The 19,451-nt window shown below is 44.3% G+C and overlaps 1 protein-coding gene across 4 annotated transcripts in view; it reads right to left on the minus strand.

Moving 5' to 3' along the window:
* LOC147824875 (uncharacterized) overlaps positions 1-19,451 on the minus strand; it is an 80,781-nt gene that overhangs the window by 60,427 nt on the left and 903 nt on the right. For 3 of the 4 annotated variants that reach the window (XR_015441730.1, XR_015441728.1, XM_087188359.1), the window contains exon 2: positions 14,481-14,613. Coding sequence is in view for 1 of the 4 variants with exons in the window: in XM_087188359.1 (XP_087044485.1) it covers positions 14,481-14,511 (31 nt within the window). In the remaining 3 variants the exon portion in view is untranslated. Of the gene's footprint in view, positions 1-5,441; positions 14,614-19,451 lie in introns of all 4 variants that reach the window. The other variant, XR_015441727.1, reaches the window with a different exon arrangement.

Genomic DNA, 19,451 nt, shown 5'->3' on the forward strand with positions numbered 1-19,451 from the left:
GTTACTTTTCTCTTCTTGCTGAGACAAAATACCTGACACCCAAAGTTAAAAGGAGAGAGATTTATTTAGCTTACAGTCTGTAGAGGTTTCAGTCCATAATCGGCTGGCTCCAAGGCAGGGTGGTTTGGCAGAGGGACATCACAGAGGAGAAACAGTTCATGGCAAGCAGAAGATCACAAAAGCAAGCAAGCAAGGGAAAGACAAGCCTCATACTGTATTCAGGGTACCGGGATTAGGGCAGTGCCAAACCGATCAGTGGACTGATTTAGTAATCACACACCCTTAATCCCAGCATCACACACTTTAGATTCAGCCACCTCTGAAAAAGCCCCACCTATGACTGCATGACACTTTAGGGGGACATCAAGACACAAACCCTAAAAGCATCCCTATCAGGCAGGGACTATTTAGATGCTTTCATTCTTTTTATCTCCTATAATCTTCATATTCTGAACTGAGGAGCCAGAGCCAACGGACCCACTCCTACAAGGTCATATTTCCTACTTGGTATCACGGGGATTCAAGTAAGGCCAACGTGCTTTCCATTACATCACACTTTCCACACCACTGAGAGCGAACTGAATAATGGGGTTCAAGAAAAGAAGGCAATTCACAGTTTAAAAAAGACAAACCCATTAGCAAGCGTAGGGGCACCCCCAGTCCACACCTGCCCCCGGGCGAGACTGTGGCCTTCCTGCAGCACACGGACATGCTCAGAATCATGTCCCATCCGCTCTTCTACTGACCAGAACTGATCAGTTAGAAAAAGCGTAGAGGATGAACCCATGCTCCTTGGCTTTTCTTACTTGGAAACCCCATTTGGTGGTCTCCCACTTGGAACACTCCACTAAGAAAGGGGGAAATCGGAGGGAATTGAAAAGGCACAGATGTAATGTTGGAGAAAGCAGACATTCAGTAGAACTGGCAAATTATACCTTATCCAAGTCCACTGGTTCTCAAGCAGGGCCCAACTTGACATCTGGGATATTTGAGCTGTCACAGTTTGGGGGTGCCACTGGCATCTAGCCCATAGAGTCCAGGGCTGCTGTTAGACATCCCACAATGCACAGGTCACTCTGCCTTCCCCACAGCAAAGAATATGCAGCTTTGCCTGACGTGGTGGCACACGTGCCTGGAATCACAGCTACTCAGAAGGCTGAAGCAGGAGGATCACAAGTTCAAGGCCAGCCTGGGCAACTTAGCAAGACCCTGACTCAAATAAAAAAATGTTTTTGAAGGATCAGGGATGTAGCTCAGAGGCAGAGCACTTGCCTAGCACATCTGAGGCCCTGGGTTCCATCCCCAGTGCTGGGGGTGGGAGGTAGGGGAAGACAATGAAAAAGAAAGTGCAGCCCAGAATGTCAATAGTGCTACAGTTGGGAAATTTTGTCTCAGTTCAAAGGCACAAGTAAAGCAGGGAGCAGATTATAGCTCATGCCGATGTGTGGTGCCTCTCTAGCACACTGGTAAAATAAAGTTGAGGGAACCAAAACCCAGGCACAGGGTCAGAGTTAGGCTTGAAGGTTGCACTGGTACAGCTGGCTGCGGTATCCTGTTGTCTCCTTCGGCCCAGAGGACCTGAAGAAGCTGGGATGCTGCCCACAAATCCTGCACCAGCACAGCCTTTGGATCTGCTCTCTGGGTTTCTCTCCAATCAATGACAACAGTAAAGCATTTTTACAGGACAAGAGAAAGTGACCCACAAGGACTACAGTAGACTGAGCTCTGCAAGGAAGACTCCTCCCTCCCCAGCCAGACTGGCTCTGCTTATGCTGGCAAATGTTCTCACAATTCTTTTGTTCCTGGTATTAAACGACCTCACTATGCTATGCGTAATGTCCCGAGCACCAGAATGGGCACCGCTTGGCATCCAACTTCTAACTATAACCCTCAGCCCTCCTGACCCAAGAAATCTACATCTTAACAAGATCCCCCAAGTGATTTGTATGCACATTAACATTGGAGAAGCGCTGCTCTAGAGCAAAATAAAACTGCAAAGCGAACAGCTGCAAAACAGATGTAAAGCCAGTCATGTGGGCTAACATATGACTTCTCGGGGTGGGATTTATGACCCTCCGTGGACGGTAGCTTGCAATATAGAAAACAGAATTGGAAGGAATATGTGAAAAAAAGAAAAGCAAATGCCATATTATAGCCTTTTAATTGCCCTAAAGGGATCCGCCTTGGGATAGAGGAAATGTAGCTCCTAGCACTTGAAAACTACCCAACTAAAGCACCCGAGTTTGTGGGGTTTTTTTTTTTTCAATAAGGAACAAAGAATGTATTCTGATCTTCTATGAAATACAGAGAGATTTTGATCAGTATTTTCAACACAGCATTTCACAATACCCAGATTTTATAATTAGAAACAAAGTCAATATTATGTTTATAAATAACCCAGAAAACAGGTTTGAGGAGAATGGGTCGGGTTCAACTTCAGATCCACTCTCCATTTACTCAACTCAGTTTGGTTTCACTCACTGAACAAACACTGGGTCTCAGACTGGCAAAGAATTTCAAGGAGCGCGGGGAGGAGGCTGTCTGAGTTCAAGTGCTGCAGGCCTTCCCTGGGAATTGAGACAGAAAGGTGAGCAGAGCTAGCAGGGGAGGAGATCAGGATGCTCTGGGTTAAGAAGCCAGGCATGACCCAAAAAGAGAACTACAGGCCAATCTCCCTAATGAACATAGATGCAAAAATCCTCAACAAGATACTGGCAAACAGAATACAGAGGGTCATCAAGAAGATCACACACCCTGACCAAGTTGGATTTATCCCAGGGATGCAAGGATGGTTCAACATACGTAAATCAATAAATGTAATACACTCTATTAACAGAGTCAAGGACAGAAACCATATGATCATCTCAATAGATGCAGAAAAGGCATTCGACAAAATCCAGCACCCATTCATGATAAAAACCCTACAGAAAAGTGGAATAGAAGGTCTTTATCTTAACCTGATTAAGGCTATCTATGAAAAACCAACAGCCAACATCATACTAAATGGTCAAAACCTGAAAACTTTCACGCTAAAATCAGAAACAAGACAAGGATGCCCACTATCACAACTCCTGTTCAATATAGTTCTGGAAACAGTAGCCACAGCAATTAGAAAAGAGAAAGAAATAAAAGAAATAAAGATAGGAAAAGGAGAAGTTAAACTGTCATTATTTGCTGACGATATGATACTCTACATTGAAGACCCAAAAAACTCTGCCAGAAGACTTCTAGACTTAATTGACAGATTCAGTAGAGTAGCTGGATACAAGGTCAACACTAAAAAAACAACAGCCTTCTTGTACACAAATAACAGACTCACTGAGAGAGAAATTAGGGAAACAATTCCTTTTACAATAGCATCCAAAAAAATGAAATATCTAGGAATCAATCTAACAAAGGAAGCAAAAGACCTCTACACTGAAAACTACAGCACTCTGAAAAAAGAGATCAAAGAGGATACAAGAAAATGGAAAGACAGCCCTTGCTCCTGGGTAGCAAGAACCAATATAGAGAAAATGGCCATACTTCCAAAACTATTATATAGATTCAATGCAATGCCAATTGAAATTCCAACAACATATTTCACAGACTAGAGAAAACAATCCAAAAATTCATTTGGAACCAGAAGACACCTAGAATAGCTAAAGCAATTCTAAGCAACAGAGACATGGCTGGGGGTATCACAATCCCCAACTTCAAACTACACTACAAAGCTACTGTGATAAAATCAGCATGGGACTGGCAAAGGAACAGACCCGAAGATCAGTGGAATAGATTAGAAGATGCAGAAACAACTCCAGACATACTCAGCCACCTCATCTTTGACAAAGGAGCCAACCACCATCATTGGAGGAAAGACAGCCTATTTAATAAATGGTGTTGGAAAAACTGGATTTCAACCTGCCAAAGATTAAAATTAGACCCATACCTATCACCATGCACTAAACTAAGATCAAAGTGGATTAAAGATCTAAATATTAAGACAGAAACACTAAACTTGCTGGAAGATAAGTTAGGCAGAACTCTTGAAGACATTGGCATAGGAAAAGACTTCATGATCAAAACCTCAGCAGCACGGGAACTAGCAGAAAGAATCAACAACTGGGATCTCATCTTATTAAAAAGCTTTCTGCACTGCAAAAGAAACCACCAACAGAGCTAATAGACAACCTACAATGTGGGAAAAAGTTTTATCAGCTGTTCCTCAGACAAAGGGCTACTATCTAGAATATATAAAGAACTTTAAAATATCAGACCCCCCAAATTTAAAGACCCAATTCAAAAATGGGCATCTGAAATGAACAGACATTTCTCAGACAAAGAAGTAAAAGCACCAAACAAATATACGAAAAAATGCTCAACATCACTGGTCATTTGAGAGATGCAGATGAAAACAACACTGAGATTCCACCTCACCCCAGAAAGAATGGCTGCTATCAAGAAATCAACTAATAACAAATGCTGGCGGGGCTGTGGGGAGAAAAGAACCCTTCTCCATTGTTGGTGGGAGTGTAGACTGGTGCAACCACTGTGGAAGTCAGTATGGAGATACCTCAAAGAACTAGGGCTAGAGGTCCCATTTGACCCAGCTATTCCCCTACTGAGAATCTTCCCCAAAGAATTAAAAGAATACCACAGTGATATATGTGCACCCAGGTTCATAGTGGCACAGTTTGTAATAACTAAAGCTTGGAAGCAACCCAAGTGCCCATCAACTGGAAACTGGATAAAGAAAATGTGGTTTTTTTATAAAATGGAGTACTACTCAGCCATAAAGAATGAAAAACTAGAGTCATTTATAGCTAAATGGATACACATTGAGGACATACCCTTAAGTGAAATAAATAGGACACACATGTGTAAATACCGAATAGTTTCTCTAGTGTGAGAAACTGATAGTGTGAACAAGGGTTAAAATGATTAAAATGAATAATTGATCATTTGAAATAGGAGAAAAGGTCCAAAGACGAAGGACTGAAGGGAGGGGAAGGGGAAAGGAAAAGAGGGAAAGAAAAACTATGAGAAAACAAAAAAAATGGAAATGAAATCTATGTAAATAGGGAAGGGTGGAGGGGATGAAGGGCGCACAGGTAATGGGGGAAAAAAATAAGAACCAAGATACACCATGTACAGGTACAAGCACCCAATGATAAATGTAAACGAATTGTAAACCTAAAATGTACCAATAAAAGAACTAAAAAAAAAAAAAAGAAGAAGCCGGGCACGGTGGTGCACACCTGTAATCTCAGCACTGCGGGAGGCTGAGGCAGGAGGATCGCAAATTCGAGCCCAGCCTGGTCAATTTAGCGATTTCTCGAGACCCCGTCTCAAAATTTAAAAACAAAGAACTGAGGATTTGGCTTGGAGCGAAGGCCCTGGGTTCAATCCCAAGTATCACAGGGGGAGAAAAAAAAAAAGAATGTAGAAAAAGAAGGGCTCACTGGGAGTCCAATCTGGTCCTGAATTCTGGAACCCAGCTGCACAGGGCTCAGCTCCAGCCCAACTCACGACTCTGCCTGGCGAAGGTTTTCAGAGGACGTCATCATGCAGTCTTGCCCGCGGAGGCCTAGTTTAGGATGAACCAGTCCCCAGGGGTCTGAAGGCTCGGGAGCGCATTCTCAGAGTGGCCGCTAGAGGCCCCGTTCGGTCCCCGCGCCGGGGAAAGGAAGCCGCCTGAGCAGGTTTGCAGCTGGCTTTGCTCAGCCGGAACATCGCGCTGTCTCCGATCCGCTCGCTCTGCGTGGGGCTCTCGGCGCAGCCCGCAGGAGATCAGATCCCAGCCGCCCGGAAGTTGGGGCACCCGAGGCCCCCGAACACCGGGGAGGGCTGAGTGTGCTGCACGGCCCCTCACGCCCCTCCTGGCCTCTCTCCCCGCAAGCAGAGGTCGGGGCTTCCTGGTAACACTCGTCTATCCCCCCCGCACGTCACTGGGATTCGCCAGCCCTCAGATCTCATTTGGAGAACGCGAGTGGACCTAAATCCCGCCCTAATGCCCGGTGCTCAGTCCCGCTTCCTTCCTGGCGGGCCACCTGCTGTGCCCCAGAGGTAGGGCTCCAGTTGACCCTGCAAGAACCGAGTTGGGAGAAATCAATGGAGGGGAAAATGAAGCCGAGGCTTCTTGAAGCTGCCCCACCTGTGAGGAGAGTCTGCAGGGCACTGAACTTGTAAGGTCACTGCACATGTTTAGTCACTCGGTAAGGACTCAGAGTCACGACAAAGCAAGCCAGAGAATGTTGCTCCGGGAATGTTTCAGACCTGCCCAGGGTTGGGGAGCCTGGCCCTGTGCTAGGGAAGGGACATGACCCAACATTCATGAGCATCCGGGCTGTAAACTTAGTATCTTCAATGTTCAGTTGTTGGGTGAGCTAATACCCCTGGGGGACACATACAAGTAACCCCATTTCCCTGGCTAGTAACAAAGTGGCAGAGCCTTGATGCTGTTTGATTTGTTAAAAAAAAAAAATACAGCTGCATTGTTTAAAAAAATAAAGTATAGAAATATACTATTAACAATAAAAAAATCTGTCTCACTCATCCCCAAATCTCCTTTCTCCTATCTTCTGTCTCCCTTGTCACATACACAGATGACCACTGCCATTTCTTTCTGGTTGTACACTTTTTAGCGTTTCTTTAGGCACATGCCAGTTAATAGAGTGCATATTCTTTTTCCTAAGCACTGATTTGTGTCTTTTTTCATTCCATACATCCACACATCCGCTTCCTCATTCTTTCCCTTTTACAGCCACACAGGATATACCACAATTTAATTAAGCAGCCCTCTATGAGTGGACTTTGACATGTTTCCCACCTTTTACAGCACTAAAGAATGCTGTAAATCCCTCTACCTCCATCATTGTGTGCAAGCCAGAGCCAGGAGCCTGCATCTCACCTGCTCTGGTTTGTGTCCCTGCCCTCAGAGCTGACTTCAGACTGATTAGATGCCAGCTCTGGCAGATAAATGCTCCTATCCGTGGCCACATCCCCACTTCCTAGCTCCCCACTTCGCCTTTCCTAGTTATGAAGCCTATTCCTATTTGAAACAGCAAAAGAGACTGTGGACAGAGAGTTCTTGCTGTTTTTGTCTTCCTGTGGTTGCTTCATTTCATTTTTTAAATGCCAAATGTGACTCCAGCTGAACTGTACTGGAGGCAAAATCTGCAGATGTCATTCTGCGTAGACGGTGCATTTCTGCCCCTGTTTGGCTCACATTGCCTCAACCCTGTATCAGGAAATTCAAATCCCACTGCAGGCTTGCATCCTGGCTTAGAACTGGAAAAAGATCAGAGGTGGCTTGCCGGTGAGGAAGCCAGCATCTACCTGCATTTCTAGCTGCTGACCTGAAAGGGACATTAAATGAATACAGGCCACATTGGGCAGATCCAAGGGAGTCCACCTTCCAGAAAAAAAACAAAGCCATTGCCCAAACTTTCATCCTTATCTGTGGTCATCATCTCCTTTCATACCTAGATTCTCAGATCTACCTTTCAAGATAACTTCTTTTTACTCGAAACACAGGATTCAGGCTGGGCATGGTGGTGCATGCCTGCAATCCCAGCACTCAGGGAGGCTGAAGCAGGAAAATCCCAAATTTAAGCCTAGCCTAGGCAACTTTTCAACTTAGTAAGACCCTGTCTTAAAAGAAAAATTAAAAGAGGTCTGGGGATGTAGCTCAGTGCAAAGCCCCTGAATTCAATCCCCAGTACCAAAAACACAAACAAGCAACAACAAAAAACCCCAGGATTCAGTCTGGACATGGTGATACATAGCTATAATCCCAGTTACTTGGGAGGCTGAGCCAGGAGGATTGCAAATTGGAGGCAGATCCTGGGCAATTTGGTAAGACCCTGTCTCAAAATAAAATTAAATGTACTGAGAATGTAGCTTAGCACTAGAGCACTGGCCTAGTGAGTGAGGCCTTGAGTTCAATCCCAGTACCTCCAGAAGAAAACAAAGGAACGAAACAGGATTCCACGGAGTACTTAAACAACAACAACAAACAGTGAAAGTGGTTTGTTTTTAGTCATGTGACTCTGACTGCACAGTTGACTGAAAGACTGGTCCCCTCTGTTCTGGAGGTACTACTTCAGCATGGCTTCTTCTTGCGCGCTTACTGCACCCCTGTTACTGTGTAGATGAAGGACATAAGGCCCAGTCCCTCCTTCTGAAAGCAAATTCAGGCCCATTCCACAGACTTTCAATGTGGCCAAAGAGAAGGATTCGAAGTGCTCTGAGCTATGACATAGGTAGGGAAGCATGCCCAGGTGTCCCTGAGCACCGAGAAGGGGCACTGAGCCCAGAGTGGCAGGAAAGAGGAGAGGCAGGCAGCTCCGGAAGACATACCCCACCCGCCCCGCCACCCTGGGAAGGTGAGCAAGGGGCCAGAAGGGAAATCCCATGTCCTCAGCCACTCCTCTGATAGTACTGTAGCCAGACTGGCCTTCCGGAACAAGCTCACCCAACACAACTCAGCTGTCTCAGCAGTTACAGGCTGCCTTCCTCAACCCAGGCTTTCTGTCTCTTATCTCTGCCCCAACACCGTGTTCTGCGTGGAAGGTCTGTGCTTGCCATCTTGGAGGCACCAGCAGCACTCTGTCCTCTTACAGTTCCTGGAAAAGACAAGGTAGTGACCTTCTGGAACCCTCCCTGCAGCTCTTCGTCCTTGAGAATGCAGACACCCAGGAAGGGACCTGACCACTCTGCAGTGTAGGTCATGTGCCAGGGTCACTGTGAGAACAATGACTGAGATCTTCACCCTAAGGATTAGTCCATCTGCTAGATAAGGCTGAGAAATAAATGTTATCTGCTGGGTGTGTGATATACACCTGTGATCCCCACACTTGGGAGACAAAGGCAGGAAGATCACAGGTTCAAGGCCAGACTGGGCCACAGAGCGAGACCCTGTCTCTAAAGCCGAGCCAGGGATGGAGGCCCGTGCCTGTAATCCCAGCACTGTGGGAGCCTGAGAAGGGAGGATCACAATTTAGTGACTCAGTGAGAACCTGAATCAAAATTTTTAAAAATAGGGAGGGCTGGAGATGTGGGTCAAGGCAAAGGCCCTGGATTTAATCCCCAGGAACACAAAAAGGAAAAAAAAGTGTATTAGAAATGCTCTTGAAAAGGTGGTTTTATAGGTGCTCTTTCAATATTAGTAGTGCTCATAACAAGGGGCTGTGGATTTAGCTCAGTGGTTTCGCCACCTGCTGCGCAAGGGCAAGGACCCAAGTTCAATCCCTGGTACCAAAAAACAAAACAAAACAAAACAAAAAACAACAACAAGGGGCCAGGGATTTAGCTAAGTGGTTTCACTGCCTGCTGCGCAAGCACAAGGACCCGAGTTCGATCCCCGGTAGCAAAAAAACAAAAAAACAAAAAAAGAATCACAAGAAACTTACATTGCTGGGGATTTAGCTCAGTGGTTCTGCTGCCTGCCCTGCAACACAAGGATCTGAGTTCGATCCCTGGTACCAAAAAAAAAAAAAAAAACACAAAGCTCATAACAATCGTTCACGTTTATTTAAACTTACCATGTTCCAGATACTGGTCTAAGCACCTTAAAAGTTTTATCTCTTTTAATCCGCAGATTTTATTCTCAAAGCCTAGTCAAAATTCAAGTGTCCTTGGGTTCAAATCCCAGCTCTGCCACCTATTTGTATAATGTCTCTGGCCCTCATTTTCCTTAACTGTAAAGTGAACACAGTGATGCCTCCCTCTCAGAAATTAATGAAACAAGATTAAAGCACCTAACATAATAGGCTCACAATGGATATAAGTTTCTGTCCCCTAAACTGCTGACATTTTTATTAAAAATGATTCTATTCTCATTTAATCTAAAATGGAAGACCTAATGACATGCTTCAACAAAAACAGAAAGCAACCGCATCATATTTTCTCCAAGTAACCAAAGGGGAATGTATGGACCGTGTTTCCTTTTCTATGGTATGATCAAAAAGTATAAGGAATGTTAAATTTATTTTTTAAAAGTCATTACAGTTAAAGACACACTGCCTTTAATCCATCTCTAAATACTCTCTCTCATGTTGAACACACTTATCCCACTGTTTTTGCCACTTCTGAAGCAGTTCTGGAAGTCTTCTTTGGTCAGTGTCTTTAGTTGTAAGGTTGTGGCTGCCTCAGTGTGCTGAATCAATTCAAAATGTTTACTTTTCATGGTCATTTTTCCTTTGGGGAAGAGCTGGAAATTGCTCAGTGCCAGACCCAGTGCATAAGGTGAATGAGGACACCCTGTGATGTTTTCACAAGCCTGCCTTTACTTTGGATGGCACTCAGCACCGCATTCACCGTATTTTTGATCATACCTCGTGAAAACCCTCACAAAAAAGGACGCCCAGAACTGCTTTAGAAAGTGGCAAGAATGATGGAATAAGTGTGTCTGAAGCAAGGGGAGTATTTTGAGGGGGATGAATGCGAATGGTCTTTTACTGCAATAAATTTTTTAAAATTTAGACAATCACTGTATATTTGGATCAGCCCTTGTATATGTGTTGAAGACAGTGCTGCGTATCAAGCCCTGGGCCTCCTCACACATCTGCGCACTTGCTTTGCCACTGAGCTACACCCCCAGCCTCCCGAGGTCTACATTTCTTAGAGAAGGCTGTGAATATAAGGAAATACATGAGCACAGTGTAAGTCCCGGTGAAAGGCATACTTCCTATTCTGGACTCTGCCCACTAAGGGCTCCCTGCCTCACCCCCACTTCCATGAAATCGTCAGAAAAGGAAAGAGATGCCTGGGCTCTGAGCTGCGGTCCAATTTTAGCTCTAGGTGTTAAGGTCATGTGGAAGTGGCAGGTTTTTGAAATGCTGACGTGCTGTCACTTAAGCACATGGCTGGATCCTGTTATAGCTCAGAGAAAGTATATAAAGAGCTTGGCCCTAGATGAGATTTCAAAAAATGAAACAATGCCCAGCATGAGGTAAGTGGAAAGTGTTGGGGATGCAGTGGCTGGGGCCTGACTCTCAGCCTCCCACCCAGGGCTGGGTGACCTTGGGCCTGGATGAATAATGGATTGTCACCGGATAGCCATCTCTTCACTCTCCTGTGAAGCAGAGGGAATCGCTTCGTCTTCAAAGCGCTGCTGGGATGCTCTGTCCACTGCCCCTGCTCTGCGGTCAAAGCTTACAGCATTGGAAGCTGTGGGACGCCCAGGGTGGCCTGCTGCAACACTGGCCACCCAGTCGACTGCTGGGAATACACCTCCCTCCACTCTTTGGTGTTCTTGGGAATTTGTCTAAGAACTACTCCGGGGCTCTTTGGCATGAGTCTGCCCATGTAGAAGGAGCCATTTTCCTCCTGAGCTCCTAGGCAAAGCATTGTTTGTCACCTGGAATCTGTCACACGGGCTGTGGCTGCGTCACTGCCTGGTGCTCCCTGCATGCAACATCCTTTCTGTTTCTAACAATGACAGGCTTTAATCTCTCCGGAAAATGCCTCCATCTCCAGCTGGGGCTCTCCCAGTCCCTTTAGTCCTCAGGCCTGGGACTGTCAGTCTCTATCTATTTCCGACCCCTTGCCCTTTGCTTTCTCTTGAATTTCCTGAGGCGTTTCCTTCTCCCGTCAGACACTTTATAGATTTCACATTTTCTGTTGTGTTGATTTTCGTTTGCTGCCTCTTGGGGACCAAGATTTAAAACCCCACTACTCCCTCCTTTTTCACTGCTCACTGGGCTCATTTATTTCCTTTTCTTTTTTGTGGTGCTAGGGATTGAATCCAGGGCTGTGTGCATGCCACCCAAGCACTCTATCACCGAGCTACGTCACCAGCCATATCTAGCTATTTACTTTCTCTCATCGCTTTTCTCAAAGAAACATAAGAAAAAAGTGCTTACAAAAAAACTCACACCATTTAACTGGAGGCATTAAGATTAAGAAATACAAAAAAAAAAAGATTAAGAAATACAGAGCTTTGGGTGGCATGAGATTGCACATGCTTGAGGTGGTGACATGTGCCAACGCTCCCAGAGGCTGAGGCAGGAGAATCAAAAGTTTGAGCCCAGCCTAGGCAATTTAGCAACTTAGTAAGACTTTGTCTCAAAAAAAAAGACCGGGGCTGTAGCTCAGTGAGACCCTAGAATCCATCCCTAATCCCACCAAAGAGGGGCCGGGGATTTGGCTCAGTAGTTTACCTGCCTGCCTAATGCCACCCAAAAAAAGGAAAGAAATAAAACCAGAGAGATTTATATTTTTTGCACAATGATATGTAAACATAAAGCAATTATGGAATTATTAATATAAAAGACTTCAATGAAATCACATCCTGATAAAATTTTAAAGCAATGATATCAGGATTATTTTATGACATTTTATCCTCTCAAATGGTCCAATCCAGTCAATGCTTAAGAAGCCACACCCACTTTCTTTCCCACACCCCACCCCCGTACTTGGGGATGGAACCCAGGGCCTTCACACTGAGCTACATCCCCAGCTCTACTTACTTATTTATTTTTATTTTGAGATCGGCCAAGGCATGGTGGCACATGCCTGTAATCCCACCAGTCTGGGAAGCTAAGGCAGGAAGATGGCAAGTTGAAGCCCACCTTGGGGCAATTTAGCAAATTCTCAAGTCCTTGTCTCAAAAGTTAAAAATAAAAAGTACTGGGTATAAAACAGTGCAAAAGCCCTGGGTTCAATCCCCAGTACCACATTTTCTTTTTTTAATTGAGATAGGATCTCACTAAATTCCCCAAGCAAGACTTGAATTTTTGATCCTCCTGCCTCAGCCTCCCAGAGAGCTGAGATTATAGGTGTGTGCCACTGTACCCAGGGTCATGCCCACTTTTTGCCATGCACACTAAGAACCAGAGAGAATAAACTTTATGTTTGGTCTTAGCTCTCAACCACTTTCTTTAACCCCATCCTGAATCTTTATTTCACCCAGGTCTAAGGTTAGGGGTGAGACTACATTTAAGGGAATAAGAATCCTGAAAGAAATAGTATGAGAACAGGAACAAGCTTTAGGATTCAGAGGCCAGTACAAGACATGCTGGATTCCATTTCTTTTAGCTGACCCTCTAATAGCTCTCCGAGGTAGGGCTTTTATTTGTCTATTCTCAAAGGCAAGAATGGGGTCTGGGATGTAACTCAGAGGCACACTGCTTGCTTAGCATGCACTAGGCTCTGAGTTCAATTCCCAGGCCTGCAAAAGAAGGGAGAAAGTAAGAATTCCAGTAACTATTAAAGTAAGGGTTCCAGTAACTATTACAGAAAGAATTCATATACTCAGGGCTAGGCGTATAAATAAGCACGTGGACAGACACCTGGTCTATGTGAATAAAAGCAAGGTGGACACTACTGATTTCATATGTGTTTCGCTGAATCACACATCAGATTAAACACCTACGGGGACCTTGGCTTCTCGCTAGAATCTTTGTATTCTAACTTGACATCGTGCCTCTAGTCCTTCCCTATTTTTTCTTTCTCTCCATTTTCTTGAACCATGCATGACAGCTACACCCTCAGCCCCCTTATCCATTTTTCCACACTCTGGGCCCCAACATGGTTCTACTTCCTATCCCATGAAGAATGTTTTCATTCAGTTTGCCTCCTAAATAGGAGCCGGACACGAATCACAAAACACATGCTCCAGTACGCACACACATTCTTCCTTCTTTCCCCTCTGAATTCCTAGCACCCAGCCCAGGTAAGTATTTCACTCATCTTGCACCTAAATCCTCCCTGATGATTTTCCATTGATAAAGGAAACTGCTATTTGTGGGCTATTGCACTCTTTTCTTTGTCACAGGACCCAGCCATGGTTACTTTCACATTCTCCCCAGAGCCCACATAGCGAGCTTGGCACATGGCAAGAACCTGATGGATATCTGTGGTTAGTCAACTATTCATCTGATGGATGACTCTCTGGTTTGGCCTCTCATTTTCCAGGGAGGGCCTGGCCATCTCTGAAGAGGCAGTTAACACCTGAAAAAAGAAAAGAAACAAGTAGCTCATGCTTTCAGATTTCTGTCATATGAGGGTGGAGAGGGCCTGGTTAGAAGAGCTCCTCAGTAGTAACTCCTGGCTGTAGAATCTATCCACTGTGAGTCCGAAGCTGAAAGGGGTAGAACTTTAGAAATCAGAGAAGAAAATAGGAAAGGGGCTTAACAAGCTCTGTAACTACAGAGTGTTTATTCAAACAAACCTTCTTTCTTATCCTAAAGACCAGAAAGGAAGTAACTCCCCTCTCTGGAACTCCAGGGTAGGGAGGAACCCACAGTCTTGGCCCAAACTCAGCAAGGCTTGTGCGTACACTGGGAGGTGCCTGCAAATGGTGAACGAACTAATGAATGAGTGAGAGAGAGACTGGCAAGTATTCTTCTCTAAATCTGTTCATAAACTTCCAGCTTCTAGAAAAGTCTGATGTCTTTCAAGAATTATAACCACAATACTAGAAACTACAAACATTTGTTAAATTCTATGTGTAAAGACATAGGTAAAAATGCTTTACATACATTAACTTATTTTACCTGCATAATTCTTTGACACGGATCCTTTCATTGTCTTCCTTTTGTGCTATAGTTTGGATCTTAGATGTCCCCCAAAGGTCTGTGTGTTGCAGGCTTGCTCTCCAGCCCCTGGAGTATTGGGCAGTGATGGAACCTTTAAGAGATGGAGCCCAGTTTGAGGAAGTTAGGTCATTAGCAGCCATTGAAGAGGATACTGGGACCCCAGCCCCCTTCTTTCTCTTTCTTTGCTTCTTGGCCACCTTGAAGTAAACAGGCCTCTTCTATCATGCATTCCTGCTATGTTGTAACTGCGCTGCCACAGACCGAAGGCATCAGGGTCAAATGACCCTGGACTTAAACCTATAAAACTCTGAGCTAGAATAACCTTTCCTCTTTTTTAGCTGATTTACCTCGGGTAGTTGTCATAATAATGGAAAGTTGACTGGCACATTTTATAAATAAAATTTAACCCAGAGAGGTAAAGGGACTACACCAAGGTTACATGGCTAATGAGTGGGGGACCTAGGAAAGAGGAGAGAGAGATGTGGGAATTAAAGTCAGAAACTTGGGTTGGAATCTTACCCCATTGTCTATTAGCTGTGTGACCTTTTGCAAGTTATTTAAACTCCCTGAATCACATTTGCATCATTAGAAAAATCAGGTTAATTATAACTGCGTCATTGGGTTGCTGTTAAAATTAGATGAGTCTTGAAACTGAGTTTCCTGCAATTGAAGTGACCAGTAATTTGGATCAATCAAATAAGCATGCTGGATAATATTTTTTAAAACATCATAAAATCTTTAAAGAGCTGACAAGGTGGTAAGAAATTCCAAATCCAAATTGGAGAGAAAGCAAGAATCCAGAGAAATAAACTGAACATCAAAATCACTTTTCCTTAGAAGGCATTTGTCAATCTGGATTATCCAAACTGTGCTGGGATTTCAGTGGATTCTGGGAGCAAAAGGACAGAAATCAGAGATTACCAGAGTTTTCACAGGTACCTCCTGAGTCCATATGAACCAGAAGTAAACTGGCCTCTCCCACAACACCCCCTGGGACTGCAGGGAATGAGGGTTTAGAGGCTGACAAGAGCAAGGGAAAAGAAAAGAAAAGAAAATACCTATCTTTAAGAGGTTGTGGCTGGGTGTGGTGGCGCATGCCTGTAATCCTAGTGCTTTGGGAGGCTGAGGTAGGAAGATTGCAAGTTCAAGCTCAGCCTGAGCAACTTAGCAAGACCCTGTCTCAAAGTAAAAAATAAAAAATGGGGTAGGAATGTAGTTCAATGTGAAGGCCTTGGTTTCAATCCCCCATACCACGAGAGAGAGAGAGAGAGAGAGAGAGAGAGAGAGAGAGAGAGAGAGAGAAATTATAACCGTGAGCTAATATTTTTGCAGATTTTCAATCTACCATAAGTCTGCAACACTGATGTGGTTCAAAAATTCAAGCTATAGATTTAAAATAGAACTGCATGAGAATAATGGTGAGAAATAAGAAAAGGGACATGAAAGGGGAGCTAGAGAACAACAAAAGTAGACACGATTTGTGTGCCATGCTTCAGCCACCCTGAAATGCTCTCAGCTCTTCACTCCGACACCCATGCACACCTTCTTCCTCTTTGCCCCAGTCGTGGCTGCCTTTGTTCCAGAGCTCTCTGGGGTCAGGTGGCCCAGGTTCAAATTCTGACTCTGCCACTTGCTAGCTAAGGGACTTCTGGTAAGCCCTTTCATCTCTCTGGCTGTTTTCCTCTTCTGATAAACAGGGATGGTCCCAGTTCTTCCTGAGGCTGATTGTGAGGCTCAACTGAGTTTCAATGTACACAGAATATTTAGTAGAATGTCTAGGACATGTTTCCTAGTACATAGGAAGCAATTGTATGGTGGCAAGGAGGTCCTGATGAGAATGACAACTGTCTGAAATGTTTATGCCGCCCTTGAGTATTCGTCAATATTTACAATGCAGGTAAAATATTACCTCTTCTCTAAGCCTTCTCTACCTCCAGGTATTTACTATACAACTTTATATATGCATCTATCCTGGACTGCTTACCACATTTTGTTACAATCATGTGTTGACATTTTTATCTTCCCCTTGAAACTATAAGTTACTTGATGGTGGGGACTAAATCTTATTTGTTGTTATATCATCAGTTGCTAGTACAGAGCTTGACACATAATAGATGCTTGGCAAATATTTGGTGATATTCATGTGTATTAATGACCTTACTTCCCTTAATGGAACAATTTTTCCCTTTAAGAAGTTTTTTGTTGCTGTCTTTAGTTTCTTGCCCCTTATTGTGTTCCCACTTTAAGGCACAAGCATCAAACATTGTTCTCTCACTTGAATTGCTTCTCTGGAATGTGCACTTCTTAAGAAAAAGCCCTAGTATCTTATCTGCCTAACTTCACTCTGCATGGGCCATGAGTATCAGGAAAATGACTAAACCACCATAAAAATGATATCACCAAACAGATTGGGCTGATGAGTCATGAGATCAGTGACCAAGAACTATTCACAGAATTCTTCCTGTTCATGTGGGAACATGGATTTGAATTGACTTCCTGGTTCTGTTGTATTCATGGGCAGAACACTGAACTTGGGTCAGAACACTCACATTTAGGTCCCAGACTCACTGCTTCTTTGTTACATGCCCTTGGGCAAAGCTCAATCACTTTCCTAGTCTGTAAATTGGGTTGAATAACACAATCCAGTCAGAGAGTGCTGCCAGGTCAACGTCCTGAGGCAACGCACCCTTGGTCAAGTACTGTAAAAATGCAAAGATAGGGCCGGGGATTTAGCTCAGTGGTCATGCCGCCTGCTGCGCAAGCGCAAGGACCCGAGTTCGATCCCCCATACCAAAAAAAAAAGCAAAGATACACTTTGTGCAGGGAACACCACTGCAGTCTCTGCAGTCTCACCAAAGGACAGCTTCTCTCAGAAGCCCTTATATTTGCCCCTAAACACTGCACTTCACCTGGGAACCCATTCTTTGTGGCATTGGAGGGACATCTGTGTTTTGAGGGATTGGCAAGTGACTGAGCTGTTTTCCAGAGAAAACAGCCCAGGAAGGACTACATAGGAGAGCTCAGGCCTTCCCCATGACTCGACTTGTTCTGACACATCAATCCACAGTAACCAGTGGAGACAGGGCGTGGGCTCCCCAACTGGACGCCTGAGAACAGAGAGAAACCACTCCAGGATGACAAGGACGCGAAATCTACCTCCGAATCCAAAAGGACAGCCTGGCTCAGAGTAAAACCAACTCTTCGAAACAAGAGACCTAACACAGACCATGGGAGCTTGGGTGTTAGGAAACAGGGAGGGCATCACCACCAAGTCTTTAAAGACCAGACTCTGTGCCCTGTCTTTAGAGACTAATTTTCTCATCCTCATTATTCATCTAGCTGAATCCCACCCTTCTTCATTTAGAGAGCCAGAAATATTCCATAACAGAATGAGGCAATTTCATTTTGGCACTGCCTTTGACTGTGAAGACTGTATCCTTCAGCAAGGAAACAAGTTACACATTCATGGAATCAAAAATGTCTCTTTCTGTGTGATTGTGTGTAATACTCAGGATTGAACCTGGGGGTTTTGTACTGAGCTATGTCCCCAGCCCTCTTTTTACATTATTATTTTTTATTTTTTTGACGTAGCTAAGTTGTCTGGGTTGGGTTCGAACTTTCGATCCTCCCGCTCCCAGAATGCTGGGATCACAGGCATGTGGCATTATGCCCAGCCACATTTGTGGAATTAAAAGATACTAGAACTTGGAAAGAATCTAGAGAAAGAACACTAGTTTCAATCCACAGACACTGGGACTGAGATGAAGTGACACACCCATGGAAAGCAGTGAGTGGGACCAGAACACAGGTGTCTTCCCTTCCAGCCCAGAACTCCACCCTCCATCCTCCCAGACCAGTGAACCTGGAGACTCCAGATGTTCATCTATCAGCTGTGGTCCAGAGAGGGTGTTTCCAGGTCAGAGGCACAATCTGCTAAGCAAACAGCTGCAGAGGCAATTCATTGTGAAACCTCCTACCGAGGAGGTCTGCTTCATGAAGGTCCTCCTGCCTGTCATGACATTCCATCCTCCTCCTCCAGGTGTCATTATATTTGCTGTATTAGAGTTGCATCAAGGATCAAATATGTTCACCCTGCCAGTTCTTTTCCTCACCGAGTGTTCCCTGAGCAGCCTTCCCCTTTCACATAATTTCTTCCAAACTCTCTTAGAGAGCAAAAGTGCTGACAAGAAACCAAGACTTTGATGACAATACTCTAGATCCCAATTTAACAGTCATTTAATGTCTGCTGGGTATCCCATTTAATCCTGTTACAACTCTCTAAGTTAGATAATCATTATTCACAATGAGGAAACTGAGATAAGAGGTTAAGTAACTTTCTCCAGATCATGCATTTAGTAAGTCGTAGAGCCATTGCTTTTTTTGTTGTTTTTGGGGTTTTTTGGTACCAGGGATTGAACTGGGGACCTTGAGCTTGTGAGGCAGGCAGCAGAACCACTGAGCTAAATCCCTGGCCTGGTAGAGCCATTGTTGAGTCTTCTTTCCCTAATGGTATTTGGTTCAACATATGGAAAATTACACATTCCAAATGATTGAATGTGGTGTCATTTATTTATATGTCTAATTATTTGTACATATTAGTTTATGTATAACAGACATAAATATATGGCCCATTTCTAAACAATGCCCTAATAGTAATTATACTTTCATACTCATAAAAAAAAAAAAGCAAGCACACACCTACAGGCCTGTGTTCCACTGAGTCCTTCCCATGTCTATAGGCACCAGAAGATGAAAGGTAGAAGATCTTTCTTCCACAATGCCAGACTCACATCTGGATTTAACTAAGCTCCAGCTCACTCTGGCCCACAAAAGTCCACCCTTTGTGCTCTAGAGAAAAATAGTGTCCCAACATCACCAAACTTCAAACTAGTTTAAGATAATAAGAAGTACTATTTATGCTTTCCAATT

This window comes from Heterocephalus glaber, unplaced genomic scaffold (assembly GCF_053883595.1).
Source record: "Heterocephalus glaber isolate CG9 unplaced genomic scaffold, H.glaber_assembly_v1.0 deba00001531, whole genome shotgun sequence".
In the NCBI taxonomy this organism is placed as follows: domain Eukaryota; kingdom Metazoa; phylum Chordata; class Mammalia; order Rodentia; family Bathyergidae; genus Heterocephalus; species Heterocephalus glaber.